This window comes from Aspergillus ochraceoroseus (assembly GCF_002846915.1).
Source record: "Aspergillus ochraceoroseus IBT 24754 chromosome Unknown P175scaffold_1, whole genome shotgun sequence".
NCBI classification, from domain to species: Eukaryota; Fungi; Ascomycota; class Eurotiomycetes; order Eurotiales; family Aspergillaceae; genus Aspergillus; species Aspergillus ochraceoroseus.
The window spans coordinates 359,396-376,951 of record NW_024468476.1 but is presented as its reverse complement, the minus strand read 5'-3'; the positions used below and the strand labels follow the sequence as shown (position 1 = coordinate 376,951).

Here is a 17,556-nt window from a genome sequence, read left to right as displayed (position 1 = left end):
CTAAGGCAGCTTACGGTTGGGTCCTCAGGCAACCCAGGTAGATACTTGTGCCTGCCTGCTATTCACATCCATGAAACTTATTTTCCCGGAAAGATGATGAAATAGACCATAGCTATTATAAGATATCGTTTTGCCACAGTCACTAAAATTGATAATCCTCAGTGTAAAAATTGTCTTTATGCAGTTATTAAGGGGGGTTGTAAATATATAGTTATTCGAACCCAACTGGGAGACTATATACCAGCTGAAATAATTACTCGGCGACCCTAGGGCAATGAATAAAAAGCATCCTGAATTATAATTCGAAGTGCTCGTAGCCCCATGTAAGCTGTTCCAGGAAATTCCCCAGGAACGAACTGTAAGCTTTCATGGTGAATTAAAGTGCCGTTATAGTTGACATAAAAGGTTCCGAAGAATATACAAATGATAAAAGTACAGACACTGAGGGCATATGTGCAATCAGCGCTTTATCTTCTTATCTGGGGTCACCAGCATTGAGAGACATTAGTATTCTAAGAACCTCCAAACACATCATAATAATAGTCATCAGTGAGTCCATCTCGTGAGGGAACAGCGGGGGCCTCCCCTGCGAATACTGCGTCGTCAAATCGAACATTCAACAAACGGATCTTAAGCCCGTAGTTACTGATCAGGTTGATCAACTTGCTGGTTTCTGCTGTGATGGGTTGCTGGTTGAGAAGCATGAGTAGACCATCAAGCCACTCCGATGCAATGCTTGGAGATTGAGGACGAAGACTTAAAAGAACAACCTCCCTTTGGGTTGTTCGGCTGGCGGATCGGATATGACCATTACTCTTATGGCCGTCACTTGAAATTGGGGACGAATGGGCGTAGCCGTGAATCGTAATTTTTGTAGATGAAACGTGTTGGGTCATGCTCTTGACGGTTGAAGCGGACGAGTCATCGGGAGGCGCCGATACATTGGAAACCACTGAAGACACGATGGATAGATCAACTGCCACAGCATTAGTTCCGAAATCGCCTTAGACCATTGCGGGATTGTCTTACTTTTCCCAGGAAGCACGTCGAGCTCTGGGCGCTTCATGTCTGCGGACTCAAAATCCCCAAAGTGTAGGAATCTTCGATTATGTGAAAGCTGGATAAACTTCCATTTGGAGCTTCCATCCACTATGGGCGCACTCTCGTTGGGGAACCAAGCACCCTGTAGTAGGCACCGGATTCTCTGCTCCTTGACAAACTGCAAGGCTTCATGCTGCAATTCTTCTCGTACTTGTCGCAAATGCTGCCCCCAAACGTCCTCGTACGTAAGCTCCAGCAACTCCATTTGTAGACTACGAAGCCGGCTATATTCAAAATCGCTTAACTCTTCTTCGACATCTTGCACGTCCTTCGTTCTTGCGGCACCCCCAACGACCGATTCAATGAGAATGCGCACCAGCTCAACGATCTTGTCGTAATCTTCTAGTTCAGCTCCTGTAGCTTTCCATAGACGAAAGAATGCATGCAAACCAGCAACATGTAATCGAGTCCAGTGTAAAAGAAGCGGCTTGAATATCTTGTCCAGATTAGACCGAGATTCTAATAGCAAATAGCTTTTGGTGTCTTCGACCTCCGATTTATCGACCTCGAAATGGTCGTATATAATTGATGTGACGGACAAGGACGCGCGGGCAATTGGGCAGCGCTGCAGCGTTGGCTTTGTAGATTGCTCCAGAAGCATCTTCTGAAATGCATCTTGATGGTTCCTGACAAAATCCGCTAAATCCATCATTCCCAGAAATCCCATGTCTTCGAACTGTACCACAGGGCTCTCTGTTTCGAACCCAAGTCGCCTCCACTTCTCCGGGTTGTGCTTTTTCGATCGCCGTACGTCATTGCTGGCCTCAGCTCCTTTGTCATTAGTGCTCGCTAGGTGAATGCCCTTCAATGCCCTTCGATGCTCAGGCTTTTCCAGGTCTAGGGGAATATCGCGCCATTTCCTCAAGAGAACCTTGGTAAGGGACTGAAATTCAATTAGCGGATGTGCATGATCCTGTAGTGCGGTGCCCTGCATAAGAGAATAAACTGCTTTGATAACCCCCAGATCCTGAAGTTTCTGGATAAATTTCGGCCATTCCAGCTCCGAATCATTTGTGATTGAATCGCGCATTAGGGAGTTTATCAATTGAAGAGCATTGGCGCACAGAGCGTGATCTGCGGAAGAGAGTCGGCTGACAAGCATTTCCAAAAACTGTGGATAAATAGCAATGGCAGGCTTTAGGGCGCGAAATCCGAAAGTACCATTTTGCGACAGACGACCGCCACCGGTGTAGGGATGAGATACGATGGACACCAGAATAGACATGGCACCTCGTAGGATGTTGACCAAGGGATGCATCACTATCAGCTCAACGATCTATCAATGACAAGACCATTGTATACGTTAGCGGGGCGATTTAATAGGATAAGTGGCTATTATTAAAGTAGCAGGGTAGTTGTGGTGCATACTCTCTCAACAAGTTCCTGGTCCACACATTCCCATCCCTTATCAACTTCCAACAACCTTGCGAAGCTGGTTAAGCTGTACGCCAATGTGTTTCCGCTCGCATGTAACGTCAGATAGCGCAGTCGGGTTAGTCCATCTTCTGCGATGAAAGTATCTGCGAATGAAGGATCACCAATGCTGTTCTGCAGCTTGAATACGGCCATTTTGCGCACCGCATCCTCATCGCTTCCTAGCCTTTCGACTAGTTCGGAGACGTCGTTGTCCATGGTCAAAAGCACTCGTCCTCTAGCCACGCAAATTGCAGACAGAATGCACTGGCAAGGTCCCTGGTCATGTAAGCGTCTTCTCGTTAAGCATTAAATTGTGAGAGAGTGTGGGAGAGAAAGGGCGAAACCCAAAAGCGCATGAGGGAGTGAAGTTGCCAAGAAGCCGCCGATATGGGACGGAGAGCTTGTGAGCTCGCCCTCGGCCAATAATAGCAATAATGCATGTACCTTACTAGGAGTATTGTAGTTAGAAATACCTAACTACACCCAGAATTGTACTAGTGCTGGAGACACTTTGAATCATTCAAGTGATAGATAGTCAGTTACATGAAACAAAAGCCCCATAGATTGTACTTTGATAAAGGGAAGGAGGAAATCAACCTTGGAGCTCTCCTCAACGAACGTTCTCCTTTACCATAATTTCCTCGATATAAGCGTGGCGCCAAACTTGGACGATCCGAATATTTATTCCGTCTCCTGATTCCACCATTTCTATCCCCTGAACTCTCTCACGTTTTCTTCATCCCAGGTACTCTTCTTGGCCTGTTCAATAGGATCAACGTATCATGTTAGATATATCCCCTGAGCAGAATGAGTTCATCGTCCCAAGTTCAAGCTTCAAGAAACGAAAGAGGGATTCAACCCAGACTGATCTTCCTAATTCGATAAACACGTAAGTCGACGATCTCGTGGCGTAGGACTTTTTTTCTTTTTTTGGATGAAAAAACTAATCTCCTTGGTGACTGCAAACAAGTATCAGAATTCTTCCATCACACTTTCATAGCTTGAATTCCTCCTTCCGTTTAAATTGTTCAGATCTATCGAAAGACAACGAAGAGTTTTCTCCGCACCTACAATGCCTTCCCCGAAAACGACGAGTCCTCCAGCAACCTTATCCTTACTCACAGCAACAACCCTCACAATCATTGCCGGTTTCTCATCAATCCCACCCCAATTCAGTACAAAATAAGCATTTACCCTCAGCACTTTGCATTCCTACGTCTGCGAATGTTTCATCGCCGCCAGTATCTCCCAAAACCCTAGTACCTCGCTATCCAGCCCAGCAAAATTTCTGCACATCCGCGTCAGTTCTACGCTCCTGCCACATATGTCATCGAAAACCAAATACGAGAGAGCTCGTCGAAGCCTATGCCGACTGCGATCTATGCAACCAGCGAACCTGCTATATCTGCCTCCGCCGGTGTGACGCTGTCGACTGTATTGGACTGGGCGATTTTGCAGATCAACAGCCGTGGGGGGGAGCGTTGGACCGAAGGCAAGAAGGAACAGATCAGAGTGAGCTGCAGACCCTCAGGCAATCCCGGAAGATATGCTCGTCTTGTGCTGTGGAGGGAATTACTGAAACTGGATTGGAAGTGGTGCGATGCCTAGACTGCGCTTACGAAAACCACCACTAGGGAATTTTTTTTTTTTTTAATTTTAAATACACGGCAGATGCGGCATCTGGACAGAACTTTTGATATCCTTGAGGTGCTGCGAGGGTTTGCGGCTCTCTTATGTCTTTTTACGGCACGAAATAATTTTAATGACAGCACTTAGACTATTTATTCTATAGCGTATTTTGCTTTGAAGCCAGACCACCTGATGAAAATATTTCTTGCATCTGCAGTCAACACCAACTGAGAAGAGTGACATAAAAAACTACAGGAAGTGTGTGAGCGGCTGAATTCCACATTATTTCAGCGAAACATCTATTGCGCTCCTGTTCACAAGCTGTCTTTTCTAAACTTATAGCAGGCTCGTAAAACCATTGCCTATGCAGCGAGCTTAGACGCCTAATATTTGCGCAGCCCGGTAGTCACGAATTATAATGAATTAAATAGTGTGCCGTAGTGTCCCCGAAGGCGAGGGGTAAAGCATGCGCTATGACATGCGGAAGCCTTCATGGGTCGACTTCCCTTTCTCCATCCTCCCATTGCCTCAGAAATGGCCATTAGAACTGCTCTAATGTAAAAGGTGACCATATAATAGATGCATGAGGATGACAAGGAGCTTTTGTTATAAATGTTGTATACAACAGGTGTCTGATACCCTCGGCCCTTAACGTCCAAACCTCATTTGTGCTCCAGCATAGTGCCACAGGCCTCTTAGAAACCCCTGGTACTCAACGGTATCGGCGTAACCAGTCATTCCATTATGATTGTCTCCCGTACAGAACATTTCGGTGAGTCGGATATGCCAGGGTGGATACCCATCAAGTTTCAAGAACGGCCCGAAGACTAGAAGGAGGTCCGGCTCCGGTTTGACCGAGACGGATGGTTGAGCGAAATCAATTTTGCCGCGTGCAGAGGAAGGTGAAACCTCTTGCGATGGCTGGGTGGTAATCTCGCTGATTTCCGCATCAACCAATTCCATGGTGATATCTTCTGGGGATAGTTTGCCGTTTTGGGACATCTCCGCGAGGGTCTTCGTCAGGTCAACGAAGGTCTCTCGGCCGTCAGTGGCAGATAAAAGGAGCACTGTCAGGGATTCGGGGTTGGATTTATGGCGAGAGTCTCTGCCAGGGGATTGCCCGTAGACAGAATGGTGGGGAGCGAAAAGCCGGAGGGCGGGTTGCTGGGAGGGGTTTCCGAAGTAAGAGGCCAACTTGTTCGTGATTACTTGGTGTAGGGTGGGAATGCATGATTTCAGAGCACCTAAAAAATATATCTCGTCAGCATCACGGTACAAAAGTTGTACATCATCTGTCAAATATTTCGATTTCTTTAATATTCGCAAGGCATACCACTCTTCTCATAAATGCTCAACGTTGGGATTCCAGCGCTCACACTCCAGGATGCAAGCTCTGCGACTTCATCCATCAGGATCGCCAGAGCGTCATCTTCATTCCTTATTGATAGAATAACACTGAGGTGTTCTGGCAACCGATCCAGACCTTTGACATCTTTTCGGATCAATTCCGGAGTTCGGTGGTGGTAGTAAACGATGGCCAAGATGCGGTCCACCACAGCATAGTAGCCCTGAATGAGTCGTACAGCAATGCCATAGATAATATGAAGGAAGGTGTATGTGATTTGATGTATCTGCGATTTCACGAATGTACGAATGGGCGTTTTCTTGGGAATCTTTTTGCGTCGCTGAAGCGGGCGACGTGGAAGTTCGGACGGGTTTGGCAGATATTGTTTCAGAATGTTCTCGCGGTCAGAAACGCTGAGCTTAGTTCCTCGACCTCGAGAATCATTTCTTAGCGCCTCCCTGTCCCGTTGCGAAAACATATCGACGTTATTACCCTGAAAGCGGGTAGCCAAAATTGAAGGAGGTTGTAGATGAGATGTGGATGCCTGAAGAAGGCGCGAGGTGGAGAGAATAAATCAGCCAAGAACTGGGTGTCCTGCGAAGCTCGGTCCGCAGTTATTATTACCTCCTCGGATAATATACGGAGTAGTAGTGTTTAGGTGTTATTTGCAGAAGCAAATACTCACTAGTTGCATTAGTATACCTGGAGGGGGTTTTTTTTTTTTTAATTGTATGGTTGTGGAAAAAATTGGTTCTATGTACTGTTGTACATACGTGGTTTCTATATATTTGGGCAAGGGCCTAATCATGTTGACGTTTCTTGACTTACGATGGCCACTCAAGGCCTTGACTACAAGGAACAATAAGGAGCTGTCAGAAGATTAAAATAAGCAAAAATGTCTAATATCCTTTTCACATACCTACAGGGTTTTGGATTACTTAGAATAGAGAAAGTGATGACTTGAAGATGCATTTATCTTTGGGTTTACAGTACTTATCACACAAATGTTATGTTTCCATAGTACTGCACTTATACCTACTAGTAAAGCAGGTAGTGCTTGATTTATGTACTATCGTATGATGGCATTAAAAACTCGAGTTACGGAGGGTAGATATTTAGTATAATATAACAGTATAACTAGATCTCTCTGTATAGGTAAATACAAAGTGGGCCGTCAATTGATGATGATCAGTCATTTCTAGTCTACAAAGTACAGAATGGGGCCTGCATGTTCTTAGAATACCTATACTATAAAAAAAAAAAACCTCCTATAAATACCACCTATCTACATAGGCTCGAGAAAGAATAATACAGGTAACCACCCTTCGCTCTTCTTAATGGTCGAATAGTATTAGTATTTAATGAAGAATGTGGAGCTACGGAGAAGCTTCCCAAGTGGAACCGACCTGACCTGACATGTTGACCATTCCAGTGATGCAACACGGACAAGGACAACAACTGGTCTGCCTGCTCCTGTCTATCTACCAGCTCACCACAGTTACAGCAAGCAGGATAACAATATATATATTCTAAAATCTTTGGTGTTACTTGTCGAGCCTCCATGCCACGAAATATTCCGCCCAGATGCCGGACAACGTGACAATGTCTTCTTCTCAACTGAGTGCCGCATCTCGATCATCTGTCTTCCCCCAGGGCCCTAGCTTCACGCTCGAGGACTTTTCTAGTCGCGACTTTATAGTGAAAGAATTTATCGAAGCTCTCTCCGACAGCGCAATCTGTAATCGCCGTTCTACGATCGGTCCTGCGACCGGAAACCAGCCCTTCGACCCGAAACCCCTCATTCGCACATTCGAGCATGCCCAGAGACGACTAGGTGAGCTTTCTGGCGACTTAGAAATCCGAGAAAATGAGCTATCGGCGGCAGTGCGCCGGGCGGAGGCACAACACTCTCAAAACCTCAATACCCTGGGTAAAAAGTTGAAACAGGCCATCGAGTCGTTCCAGCAATTGGACACCTCCCTTCATAGCACTGGGCTCCCCGGCGGAGACTACAATGGAGCGATGGGGAATATGGCAGTTGAAACAGGAAGAAAGTTAGAGGAACTAGATCGGCAGAGACGCAGAGCGCTCGATGCTCACTTCCTTCTTGAGTGTTGGGATGGGGTAAGCAACAGAGGCGAAATAACACTTTTGGAAAATCTACGGCGATCTGGATCGGGCGAAGCTAAAGTACGTTCGGCCCAAATTGCGCGACAATTGTTGAGGATTAGTCAAAGGCTGGACTCCAAGAGCTGGAGTGAATCCGGCGGCAGAAATAACGGGTCATATAAGAACGGGTCGGCATCTCCAAATGGAAATGCTGTTGACGGAAATAGCGGCTTCAGATTCAACACACGGGAGATTATCGAGAAATTCTCCGAGACGCTGGAAAAGGACCTGTTGAAGCAATTTGATGATTTCTACCGCAAGGCAAACTTCGAGGGCATGAAGGATTGTGCTACGGTGCTTCAGGATTTCAACAGCGGAGCGAGTGTTGTCGCACTATTCGTCAATCAACATCAGTTTTTCATTGATCGAAGTCAGCTGGTAACAGAGGAGGTTGGCGGGGACCCTGAATCATGGGATAAACTTGCCGACCCCGACGCCGAACCTCTGAAAGTTGAGCCTAGCCTTCAGTCATTAATCGACGAAGTGAGGGTCGTCGTACAGGAAGAGTCAGCGATAATAAAACGAGCGTTCCCTTACTATGAGCAGGTACTTGGCAAGTTCCTACAGCGGGTCTTTCAGCAATCTATCCAGCAAAGGCTTGAGATGGTCCTAGAGAAGGCAAATAGCGTCTCATCACTGGCTTTCCTCCGGTCTCTTCAGAGCTCTCGTAGCTCTGTCAGCACCCTAGTTGATGAGTTAAAAGCGCACGGGCTGACTGAGCACCCAGACGCCATTTCCTCGCAGACATCACTTGTTCTGGACCAGCAGCTGGAAGATTTATTCGTACCCTACTTTGTAGGCTCTTCCTATATTGAAAGAGAAAAGAAAACCCTCGAAGAGCTGTATACATCTCTATTATTCAAGTTCGCCACTTTTCATTCCCGCAGGAAGAAGGCCACAACGACTTTCATCTCATCCCTCTCAAAGTCCAGCAGTGAGCTTCTTGCATCTGCACGGGAGGCATATATGAGCCGTTTAGAGTCATCGGAGGTTTCTCATACTCAAAAACGGGTCTTACTTCAGGTGGCAGACCTGAAAGAATCTAATGATGTTCCAAAGCCAAATGACGTTAAATTCACGGAAGAAGACGGCCAGCCTAGCGTAGCCTACGCAAAGCGGATGCTTAAATGGCTCGCTGAAGCAGTCGGCAGAGGATTGGAGCTCAGCGTAAATAGTGAAACGCCAAAGGATATGCTTGCACTGCTGAATCTTCTCCTGTTTGCAATGGGGGAGGGATATATTGAGGTTTGTCTCGATGCTGCTCTAGAAGCGGCAGTAGCTCAAGAGTCGGGCAAGGCTGAGCCCGATTTTGCCTATCTTCCGGCGGTTCGTGTTTCTATAAGCATTGCGAACTTGATGGTAATGTGCATCAATACGCTGCTTATCCCTCTCGCGGCAGCCAGTGTTACTGTTCGTCGAGAAATGGAAAAGAAGACCAATTTGACAATAGTCCGCATCGAGGAGAAAATCAATACAATCGAACAAAAATTTATCGATATTACTCTAATGTGGGTGAACAAACTTCTCGCAGGTCAAAAGAAGAATGACTTTCGCCCTAAGGAGGGAGACAGCACAGCTTGGCTGGAGAAGCTGCAAACACCGGTGGGTTTCTTATTCCCGTTCCGTTCTACGATGGAGGCGTTGTACTAATTGGAGCCATAGACATGTGCATCTATCTGCGCTTTCTTAACCCGTGCCCACAATATTGCGGTGATGTCATTGCCATCTGGCGGTGCTAATCTACGCCAGGTGCTGACGGAAATAGCTCTTGGAACTCGTGCTAGCCTCCTTGAACATTTCAAGCGATTTGTTGTCAATGGTCCTGGTGGACTAATGGTCACGAAGGACATGACCCAGTACGCGGACATACTCAAATCATGGGATATAGATGAGCAAATAAAAGGGCCGTCAGGAGCCATGGACGTTCTTCTGGAAGTCGGCAGTCTCTTTGTTATAGGACCCGAGGCTCTGCGCGAAAGGGTATATGGCACTGGGAGCAGCAGCGGGGGAAGGTCTGGAAACAATGCCGCAACGACGTCAGGACGAGGCGCGGGAGGAGCTGGTCATGTTGAAGCTGGGCTTACTGCACAGGAGGTCAGAGCATATGTGTTCCGCAGGGAGGACTCCAACACAACTGCTATGCAGCATGTCCTTAATGTTCTATGATTGATGGAGGTTCGGGCCCTGTACCTATATGGTCATCTTTTTCACAACCTACGCAATGAGGAACGGATGGTACTATTTTTACCTTCGATGGACCTTTTCTCACATGGTATACTCAAGAAAAAAAAATTGACCCATTTAGGTTGGTAGAGAGCGAAGAAATCCGGAGAGGGTTCTACCTTTACAGTACCCTAGTACCTACACTCAGGAAGATTAGTACCTAATTTGTCTTTTATGACCAGAACCGTGCACGGTTGATCAGTGATTCGTATCGCCCACAGTCCTATTAATTGGCCATAGTTACTCCACCTACTTTGGTATACTATTTATTACTATTACTACTAACTAACTAGTTAGTTGGTTAGTTGAAACATGAGCATGGTTAGTAGTAAGACACATCTGGCATTTCTCCCGAGTTTCTTTCATCCTCTGCTTACGGAGTACAAAGGACGGTTACTACTAGTTCGAACTAGCCAAGTATAGTCATTATAGTGGTATCTACCTAGTTAGGTATTATTTCCCCTTTTCCTCGTCACATTCATTCTTCCTCGAATCACGACGCTCATTCCAGCATTTGATAAACAGGAGGAGACAAGTCGAATCCTCAAGTATACACCTTCAAAGCTCGATCGTTGGTTTAGAGGCAACAGAGTGTTTTGGGAAGAATCCCATTCCCTCTGCTTTTATATAGGTTGTCGACCCTGGGTTCCGAAAATAGGAAGCCGTGGCTCTCTTTCAGTCTTGACCAAGCCCAATAATGACGAACTTGGCCTATAGTTCAAGCTGGTTGGCGTCTGTGGGGATCTCCAACCCGTCCCCCTGATCTATCAACGGGTGATTTGTTGGTTGATTCCCACTATTAACTGCGCTACTGCGCTCGAATAGTCAATTATCGTCCACGGCTTGCCTTTTGGACCATTGAGCCTTGACCCCCACCACGTCAATGCTTTGGGAAATGGTGTCCACGAGGCACGAGCACCATGCCCCTTCATGGCCGTTGCACGGACGTTCCCCCTTTTATGGCTTCTCGAAGGGTTCGAATCCACCAAGTGAGTGTGGTACGGAGTAATGATGGCTTAATTCTCGATAACCAATCCGGGTTGTTTATTGTACCTTAAAGCCTCCGCTTTCTCTTGCTTTGAGGCGCAGAATTTCTATTTCTTGCCCGGTGGGATTCCCCAAAGGAAGAGCGCCAACTCCAAGTGTCGGACAACTCTCAAAAACTCCACACCCCCGGTGTATTTGGCCGTGCTTCTAAACCACAGCTTATTCTAGCTCGCAGTGCCTTATTACCTCGATCTCGAGACCCAATCCAACGATAATTGTCAAGGAGGAACGCTTTTTGGATAGCTGCGTGACGAACTTAAGATTCGAAGACCAGGTTCCGCAAGCTTGTACTAAATCCGTCGTACATCGATATTTTCAAGTCTTCAGTTCTGTGTCTTGAGTAGGCTCATGGATGACTCGATGTATGAAAGTTTCCGCTGGTTGGATGAGGATGCGGATCTCGACCTGAGCTTGGACAGTTACCAGACAGACGCCTTGAATTCTTCGCCGCGTTTAGGTCAAAGAAGGAGACCCTCTTTCAGAAGGACAGTATCATTCAATTCCGTCCACTTGTCTCGCAAATCGGCTTCCTTTATCTCCCACGCAAGGGATCCAACTTCATGCGGACAGAGTGAGCCTCCGTTATTCACTTTGTCCAACCTCATGAGCGGACGTTCTTCTTTCTCTCGGCCAACGAGTAGAAGCCAGCCTCGCCATATTTCCCAGTCATCTACTTCCAGCATTGATCCTGCTGCACAATATTTCCACGACCCAGAAGCCCGACTCAAACTAAGGGTTTACCTTGGCTCGCCACAGAAATTTGATGAAGCAGTCCAGTTTGGATTCCCATCCTTACAGGATAACGAGACCGTTGTAGCGGAGCAAACCCACCCTAAAACGGATTCACAAGGACGTGAGTTCACAGGTACATTCCTGGAAGACGATGATACCTCACTATACGATGAAAAAATTGAAGCTTTCCCGAACATTTCGCGACTTTCCTATGTCATGCAGAGTCATGGAGAAAAAGGAGAACCTGCCATTGCTGAAGATAGGACACAGTCTTGGATGTCTCTATCAAAGCCAAGATTTCAGCGACATCTAGACACACGTGAGATGACACTCAGGATGACACTGACAAGGCCCGACCTTCGAACCGATTCCTCTCCTCCATCCTCGGTGACAGATCCATTGAGACTGGCAGAGTTATCTCCCGTACACAACTACTCACATATTTGGGAATCAGAACTGGATGATGAAAGTCTAGTGAAGAAGATGTGGCGCAAGTTTCGCAGACGAAAGTATTGAAAAGCTGGCGAGAGCTTTTCTTTCTCCTGTTTCCTTTTTGTCCCCTCGTTGGTATCGATTACTAGGTAGGATTAGCTATATACCCCAATTCCATTGCTTTGAGACCACGACGAAGAAAAAAAAATAAAAAAAAAAAAAAACCGAATAACGATCAAGTACGTGCTTTCTTTAAAGACATGAAAATTCCTCTGAAGTAACCGTTGGAGAGTAGGGAGTATACCATGGATCTCCACAGATGTGATTGAGACGTGCTAAAGATGGAAATGGGCGGCTAATTCGCTCAGCCAGAAACACGTGATCAAGGAGCTCTTGTAGGCCACGCAGCTGCCTACGAGTCAAACTGTTGCGTGCGGTGCAGAGTCATCTAGGAACTTTTCTCTCCCTCGTATTACAATATTCTCATCTTCATATTATACCGCGTTCCGTTATTTATGCTATACATTGTTTAGTTTCCTGTCCCGGCACGAAGCCAGCATCCGTGTCACCGAGTTACCCGCTTCGACACGGTTTACTGTGAGACGCTTCGCAGGGCCGTAGGCTTTCAGTTTCTTCCTCTTTTCAATGTTTAATGCTTCACGGCCATGATATCCCGATGGCTTCAGCTTGTGAGCTGCCTGATAGTGGCGCTCTGCCTTACACCACCCAGCGTTGCGAAGAAGTCCGAACCTACCGTCAGCAACCCTTTTAAGCTCCCTCATGAGCCGCTGCTTATGTTCTATTTCGAGGATACCGATACTATTCTTATGAACTTGAGAAATGGAGATCTTATGCGCTCATTTGATGCTGGCGCGAGCTGGGGGACAATTGAAGATGAGGGTATGAAGAACGAGGTCGTGTCCGTCCACGAGCATCCCTACGACAAGAACAAAGCATACGCATTGGGCAGAGACCAACGGCACTGGATTACGACAGACCAGGCAAAAACCTGGAGGGCGTTCGAGGTTCCACATAGTCCGCATTACGCAGCCGGAGCAATGTCACCATTTTCCTTTCACGGGTGGGATTCCAGCAAGGTCATCGTTGAGACGAAGGAATGCCCGATGTGCAGTTTCAAAACATATTATACGACGGATGACTTCAAGTCGTTAAAACCACTGAAGGAAAGTGCTGCTGGATGTTCCTGGGCAGTTGGCCACTCCCATTTCGGGGCAGACGTGGAGCTCCCAAAGTACATCAACGACCGAACCCTTTGTGTGCTTCCCGGCTTAAAGAACCCCTCCAGCTATGCATACCGTCTCGTATACTCCGATGACTACTTTGCCACAGAGGGCACAGAAGTGAAGCTCCAGGACGGGCGTCCAGTATCTGGTGTTACTAATGTTGCTGCTGTGAAGAAATTCATGGTCGCCGCCGTGGAAGCCCAAGGGACTGCCGAACGCGCTTTGTATGTGACAATTGATACTGAGACATGGCATCGCGCGGAGTTTGATGGCCACAGGATTGAGGAGGATTCATACACTATCTTGGAGAGCACGAATTATAGTCTTCAAATTGATGTTCTGACACATCGTTCCAGCGGCATGGGGACGCTTTTTACGTCTAATTCGAATGGAACATATTTCACCCGCAACATCGACTACACTAATCGCGGCCCGAGAGGCTACGTCGACTTTGAAAAGATTGCCAATATCCAAGGGATTGTGCTGGTAAACACCGTGGATAACCCTGATGAGGTCCTTTCTGGCTCTAGAAAGAAGGTTGTCACGAAAATCAGTTTCGATGATGGGAGGACCTTTGAATCACTGAAGGTTGATAGCGAAACCCTCCATTTGCACTCGGTGACAGCATTCGCCAATCTTGGACGAGTCTTCTCGAGCCCAGCACCTGGGTTAGTAATGGGTGTCGGGAATACAGGAGACTATCTCAAAGAATATGCTAGTGGCAACCTTTACGTATCGGATGATGCGGGCTTGAACTGGCGCCTTGCTCGGAAAGGGCCACATAAGTACGAGTTTGGTGATCAAGGCGCTGTCTTGATGGCCATTAGCGACGACGGGAAGGCTAAGAAGATTGAATTCTCTATCGACCATGGAAAGGAATGGAAATCGGTAGATCTTCCACATAAGCTGTATCCTACGACAGTCACTACAACTCCCGATTCAACGAGTTTGAAATTCGTTTTAGTCGGATTTTCGGGGGAAATTGGCCAGGAACAATATGTAGTTTTCTCAATCGACTTCGCCGAGCTGCATGAGCGAAAATGTGAAGAGGGCGACTTTGATAAGGAATGGCCTGCCCGATTGGATAAGGACGGCAATCCCGACTGTCTCATGGGTCATAAGCAGTTTTATAGGCGCAGAAAAGCCAATGCAGACTGTTTTGTGGACGAGGAATTCAAAGATCCCGTGCCGGATTTTAGGTCGTGTACATGTACGGCTGAAGACTTTGAATGCGAATACAAACCTACTGAGGATGGCAAGAGTTGTGTTTTGCCCTCGAGTTTGCGCCCCCCGGAAGGGCAGTGCCAGGACCCCAGCGATACATATATGGGTCCATCCGGTTGGAGGCTCATTCCTGGCAACAAGTGTATCCGAGAAGGTGGAGAGAGCCTTGACAAGAACGTCGAGATACCCTGCAGGAACGTCACCGATCACCCGGGAGCTGGAAAGGAAATATTTTCCACCCCGAGCTCCATCAGCGCTAAAAAGCTCCCCTACTATTATTATATGGAACGCCAGACGACCAATCTTGGGGATGATGAGACCATCTTGGCGCTCAACACCGATAATCAATTGCTTGTTTCACATGACCACGGAAAAAGCTGGAAACAGGAGCTCAAAGACGAAACCATCGTGGCTATTGCTCCCCATCGTTATAACAGCGATATGGCTTACGTTCTTACCAATCGCGCTGAGGGTTTCTGGACCATCGATAGAGGACAAACTTTCAAGCCTTTCAAAACAAAAGCACCTCCATCCCGGGACAGACTCTACCCTCTGGGATTCCACCCGACTAAGAGAGACTGGCTACTTTGGATAGGTGCCGCAGATTGTGATACCAATGATTGTCACTCTGATCTCTATATAAGTAAGAATCGAGGAGAAGACTGGGAACTCGTCCTTCGCTACGTTCAAAAATGCGAATTTGAGAGCAGGGCTAGTAGACCAGATAGCGATTATCTTCTATTCTGTGAACAGTATGAAAAGGAGAACAAGAAAAACCGGCTGCAGCTTGTATATTCTACAGATGAGCAGTTCTCCAATTGGAAAGTTCACTATGAAGATGTTGCTCATTATGCTGCGAGGTCAGAATACATTGTGGTAGCCTCGCGAAATACCGAAACCGGAGCCTTGAGGGCTAGCATTAGTCTTGATGGCTTGACGTTTGCTGAGGTGAAATTTCCCTCTAATATTGACCCCTATCAGAATCTATACACCGTGCTTGACGCTACAACGCACGCCGTTTTCCTTTATGTTGAGCAAGGCAACGGGCCAGGTGCCGAATACGGCTCGCTGGTGAAGAGTAACAGCAATGGTACGACTTTTGTTCTTAGTCTCGATCGAGTGAACCAAAATACTAGGGGGTATGTCGATTTTGAGCGAATGGCCTCCTTGGAAGGTGTGATCGTTACAAACATCGTCAGCAACGTGGAAGAATTGCCAAGCGGCGCAGATAAAAAGATCAGGACGATGATCACTCATAATGATGGTGCACAGTGGTCACTCCTTCCTCCTCCGGCAAAGGATGCCGAAGGCAAGAGTTTTGACTGTTCTACGCCAAATGGTAAAGGCACTGATCAATGTGCGCTTCACCTTCACGGGTACACGGAGCGTAGGGACGAACGAGATACCTTCTCTTCTGGCTCAGCAATTGGTCTGATGATGGGGTTGGGCAATGTTGGCCCTCATCTAACTCGCGAGGACGCGGCTGATATTTTCATGACTCGAGACGGCGGAATTACCTGGATATCTGTCAAGAAAGGTAGATGGGTTTACGAGTATGGTGATGCTGGGTCAATAATTGTGATTGCTCCAGAGTCTAAGCCAACAAAATCCCTTTATTACACCACCGATGAAGGAGATAGTTGGCAGGAATATGAGTTCTCTGAGGTAGAATTGGAGGTACTCGATATCTCGACTGTACAATCGGATACCTCAAAAAATTTCCTCCTTTGGTGCAGGAAACCAGGATCTGAGAAGGAGCTCACCACAGTCAATGTTGATTTCAGTGGTCTTTATGCCACCTCATGCGAATTCGAAAGTGATGGCAGAGTTGGCAAGGACTACGAACTTTGGGAGCCAAAGCATCCCTTCCAAGATGACAATTGCCTATTCGGGCATGTTGAGCAGTACCGCCGCAAGAAACCCACCTCTAAATGCTGGAACAATTGGCGCGGACCTCGCTTGCATAGTATTGGCTCAAATTGTACCTGTTCCAGACAGGATTATGAATGGTAAGCTCTCCATAAAAATAAGAAATCTTTAGCTTTGTTTGGTATGTTGGTTCTAACAAGGAGATACCCAACAGTGACTATAATTTTGAGCCGCAGAGCGATGGCAGCTGTGCCCTCGTTCCTGGACTTGAGAAACAAGACGCTGCTGCCTATTGTAAGGCTAACCCCGATGCCATTGAGTATTGGGAGAAGACGGGGTACCGACGTATTCCCCAAACTACTTGCCAAGGTGGTAAGAATCTCGACCACCTTGAACGAAAGCCTTGCCCTGGTAAGCATGAGGAATTCGACAAGAAGCATGGTATAAGCGGCGTCGGGCTGTTCTTCGCCATTGTCACACCAATTACAGTGGCGGTAGCTGTTGGGTACTATGCCTTTACTAGATGGGATGGAAAGTTTGGTCAAATCCGTCTGGGGGAAACCCAAGCCACGTCCCAGGGTTTCCTATCTCGGGATTCCTTGCTAATCACTGTCCCGATCGCAATTGTCGCGGGCATTGTCGCCGTCGCAAAGACCCTCCCACTACTCGCTACAAGTCTATGGAGAAGTGTCAGTGGCTATGTCCATATTGGGCGTAATAGGGGTTACTCGCGGCCCTACTCATCACGAGCTTCATTCGCAGCTCGACGGGGTGATTACACCAGTGTTGTTGACGACGAAGACGAGCTTCTTGGCGTCGAAGAAGCAGAAGCCGAGGAGGACGACGAGTTATAATGGAATGGGCAACCCTTCCTTTACTGTTTTGACCAGATCTATATGTGCCATGAGTGTTTATGTAATTTATGAGCGCGCAGTACTTTGGACAACTTTGCTATTTTGTGTACGTGTAAAGCTCTCTTGCTTGGCGGGATCAAAATCCTAAACAGAGGGCGCAAGAATAACAATAGAGCTTCAGATCATTTTTCACCCAAACTTACATCTACTGGAGTACCTTAACCTTTAGTCACGTTCAAGAAATTGAAGATGTTTCAGGCAAGGAACATGT

General features: G+C 47.0%; 6 protein-coding genes across 6 annotated transcripts; 4 read left to right on the top strand and 2 right to left on the bottom strand.

The window, feature by feature from the left end:
* Window positions 1-192: 192 nt before the first annotated feature.
* Window positions 193-2,893, bottom strand: P175DRAFT_0448037 (ELMO/CED-12 family protein). The gene is made up of 3 exons (XM_040894402.1): window positions 2,470-2,893; window positions 1,030-2,377; window positions 193-976 (listed from the first exon to the last, which is right to left on the bottom strand). Exons 1-3 carry the CDS (start codon window positions 2,731-2,733, stop codon window positions 513-515), a joined length of 2,076 nt encoding a protein of 691 aa, XP_040755146.1. The 5' UTR covers window positions 2,734-2,893; the 3' UTR covers window positions 193-512.
* A 3-nt stretch (window positions 2,894-2,896) lies between these two features.
* Window positions 2,897-4,473, top strand: P175DRAFT_04511 (uncharacterized protein). Its single transcript, XM_040894481.1, has 2 exons — window positions 2,897-3,406; window positions 3,494-4,473. Exons 1-2 carry the CDS (start codon window positions 3,300-3,302, stop codon window positions 4,149-4,151), a joined length of 765 nt encoding a protein of 254 aa, XP_040755145.1. The 5' UTR covers window positions 2,897-3,299; the 3' UTR covers window positions 4,152-4,473.
* Window positions 4,474-4,794: 321 nt separating this feature from the next.
* Window positions 4,795-5,969, bottom strand: P175DRAFT_0427600 (ditrans,polycis-polyprenyl diphosphate synthase; the record flags this gene model as incomplete). The annotated part of the gene is made up of 2 exons (XM_040893253.1): window positions 4,795-5,390; window positions 5,480-5,969. 2 exons carry the CDS (start codon window positions 5,967-5,969, stop codon window positions 4,795-4,797), a joined length of 1,086 nt encoding a protein of 361 aa, XP_040755144.1.
* Window positions 5,970-6,684: 715 nt separating this feature from the next.
* P175DRAFT_0512904 (exocyst subunit SEC10) lies at window positions 6,685-10,205 on the top strand. The gene is made up of 2 exons (XM_040898715.1): window positions 6,685-9,262; window positions 9,323-10,205. The coding sequence occupies exons 1-2, from the start codon at window positions 7,076-7,078 to the stop codon at window positions 9,824-9,826; spliced, it is 2,691 nt and encodes an 896-aa protein (XP_040755143.1). The 5' UTR covers window positions 6,685-7,075; the 3' UTR covers window positions 9,827-10,205.
* A 1,073-nt stretch (window positions 10,206-11,278) lies between these two features.
* Window positions 11,279-12,178, top strand: P175DRAFT_0505546 (uncharacterized protein; the record flags this gene model as incomplete). The annotated part of the gene is made up of 1 exon (XM_040898111.1): window positions 11,279-12,178. The coding sequence occupies one exon, from the start codon at window positions 11,279-11,281 to the stop codon at window positions 12,176-12,178; it is 900 nt and encodes a 299-aa protein (XP_040755142.1).
* A 352-nt stretch (window positions 12,179-12,530) lies between these two features.
* Window positions 12,531-17,545, top strand: P175DRAFT_0448026 (vacuolar protein sorting/targeting protein 10). Its single transcript, XM_040894401.1, has 2 exons — window positions 12,531-16,571; window positions 16,646-17,545. Exons 1-2 carry the CDS (start codon window positions 12,760-12,762, stop codon window positions 17,283-17,285), a joined length of 4,452 nt encoding a protein of 1,483 aa, XP_040755141.1. The 5' UTR covers window positions 12,531-12,759; the 3' UTR covers window positions 17,286-17,545.
* Window positions 17,546-17,556: the final 11 nt, after the last annotated feature.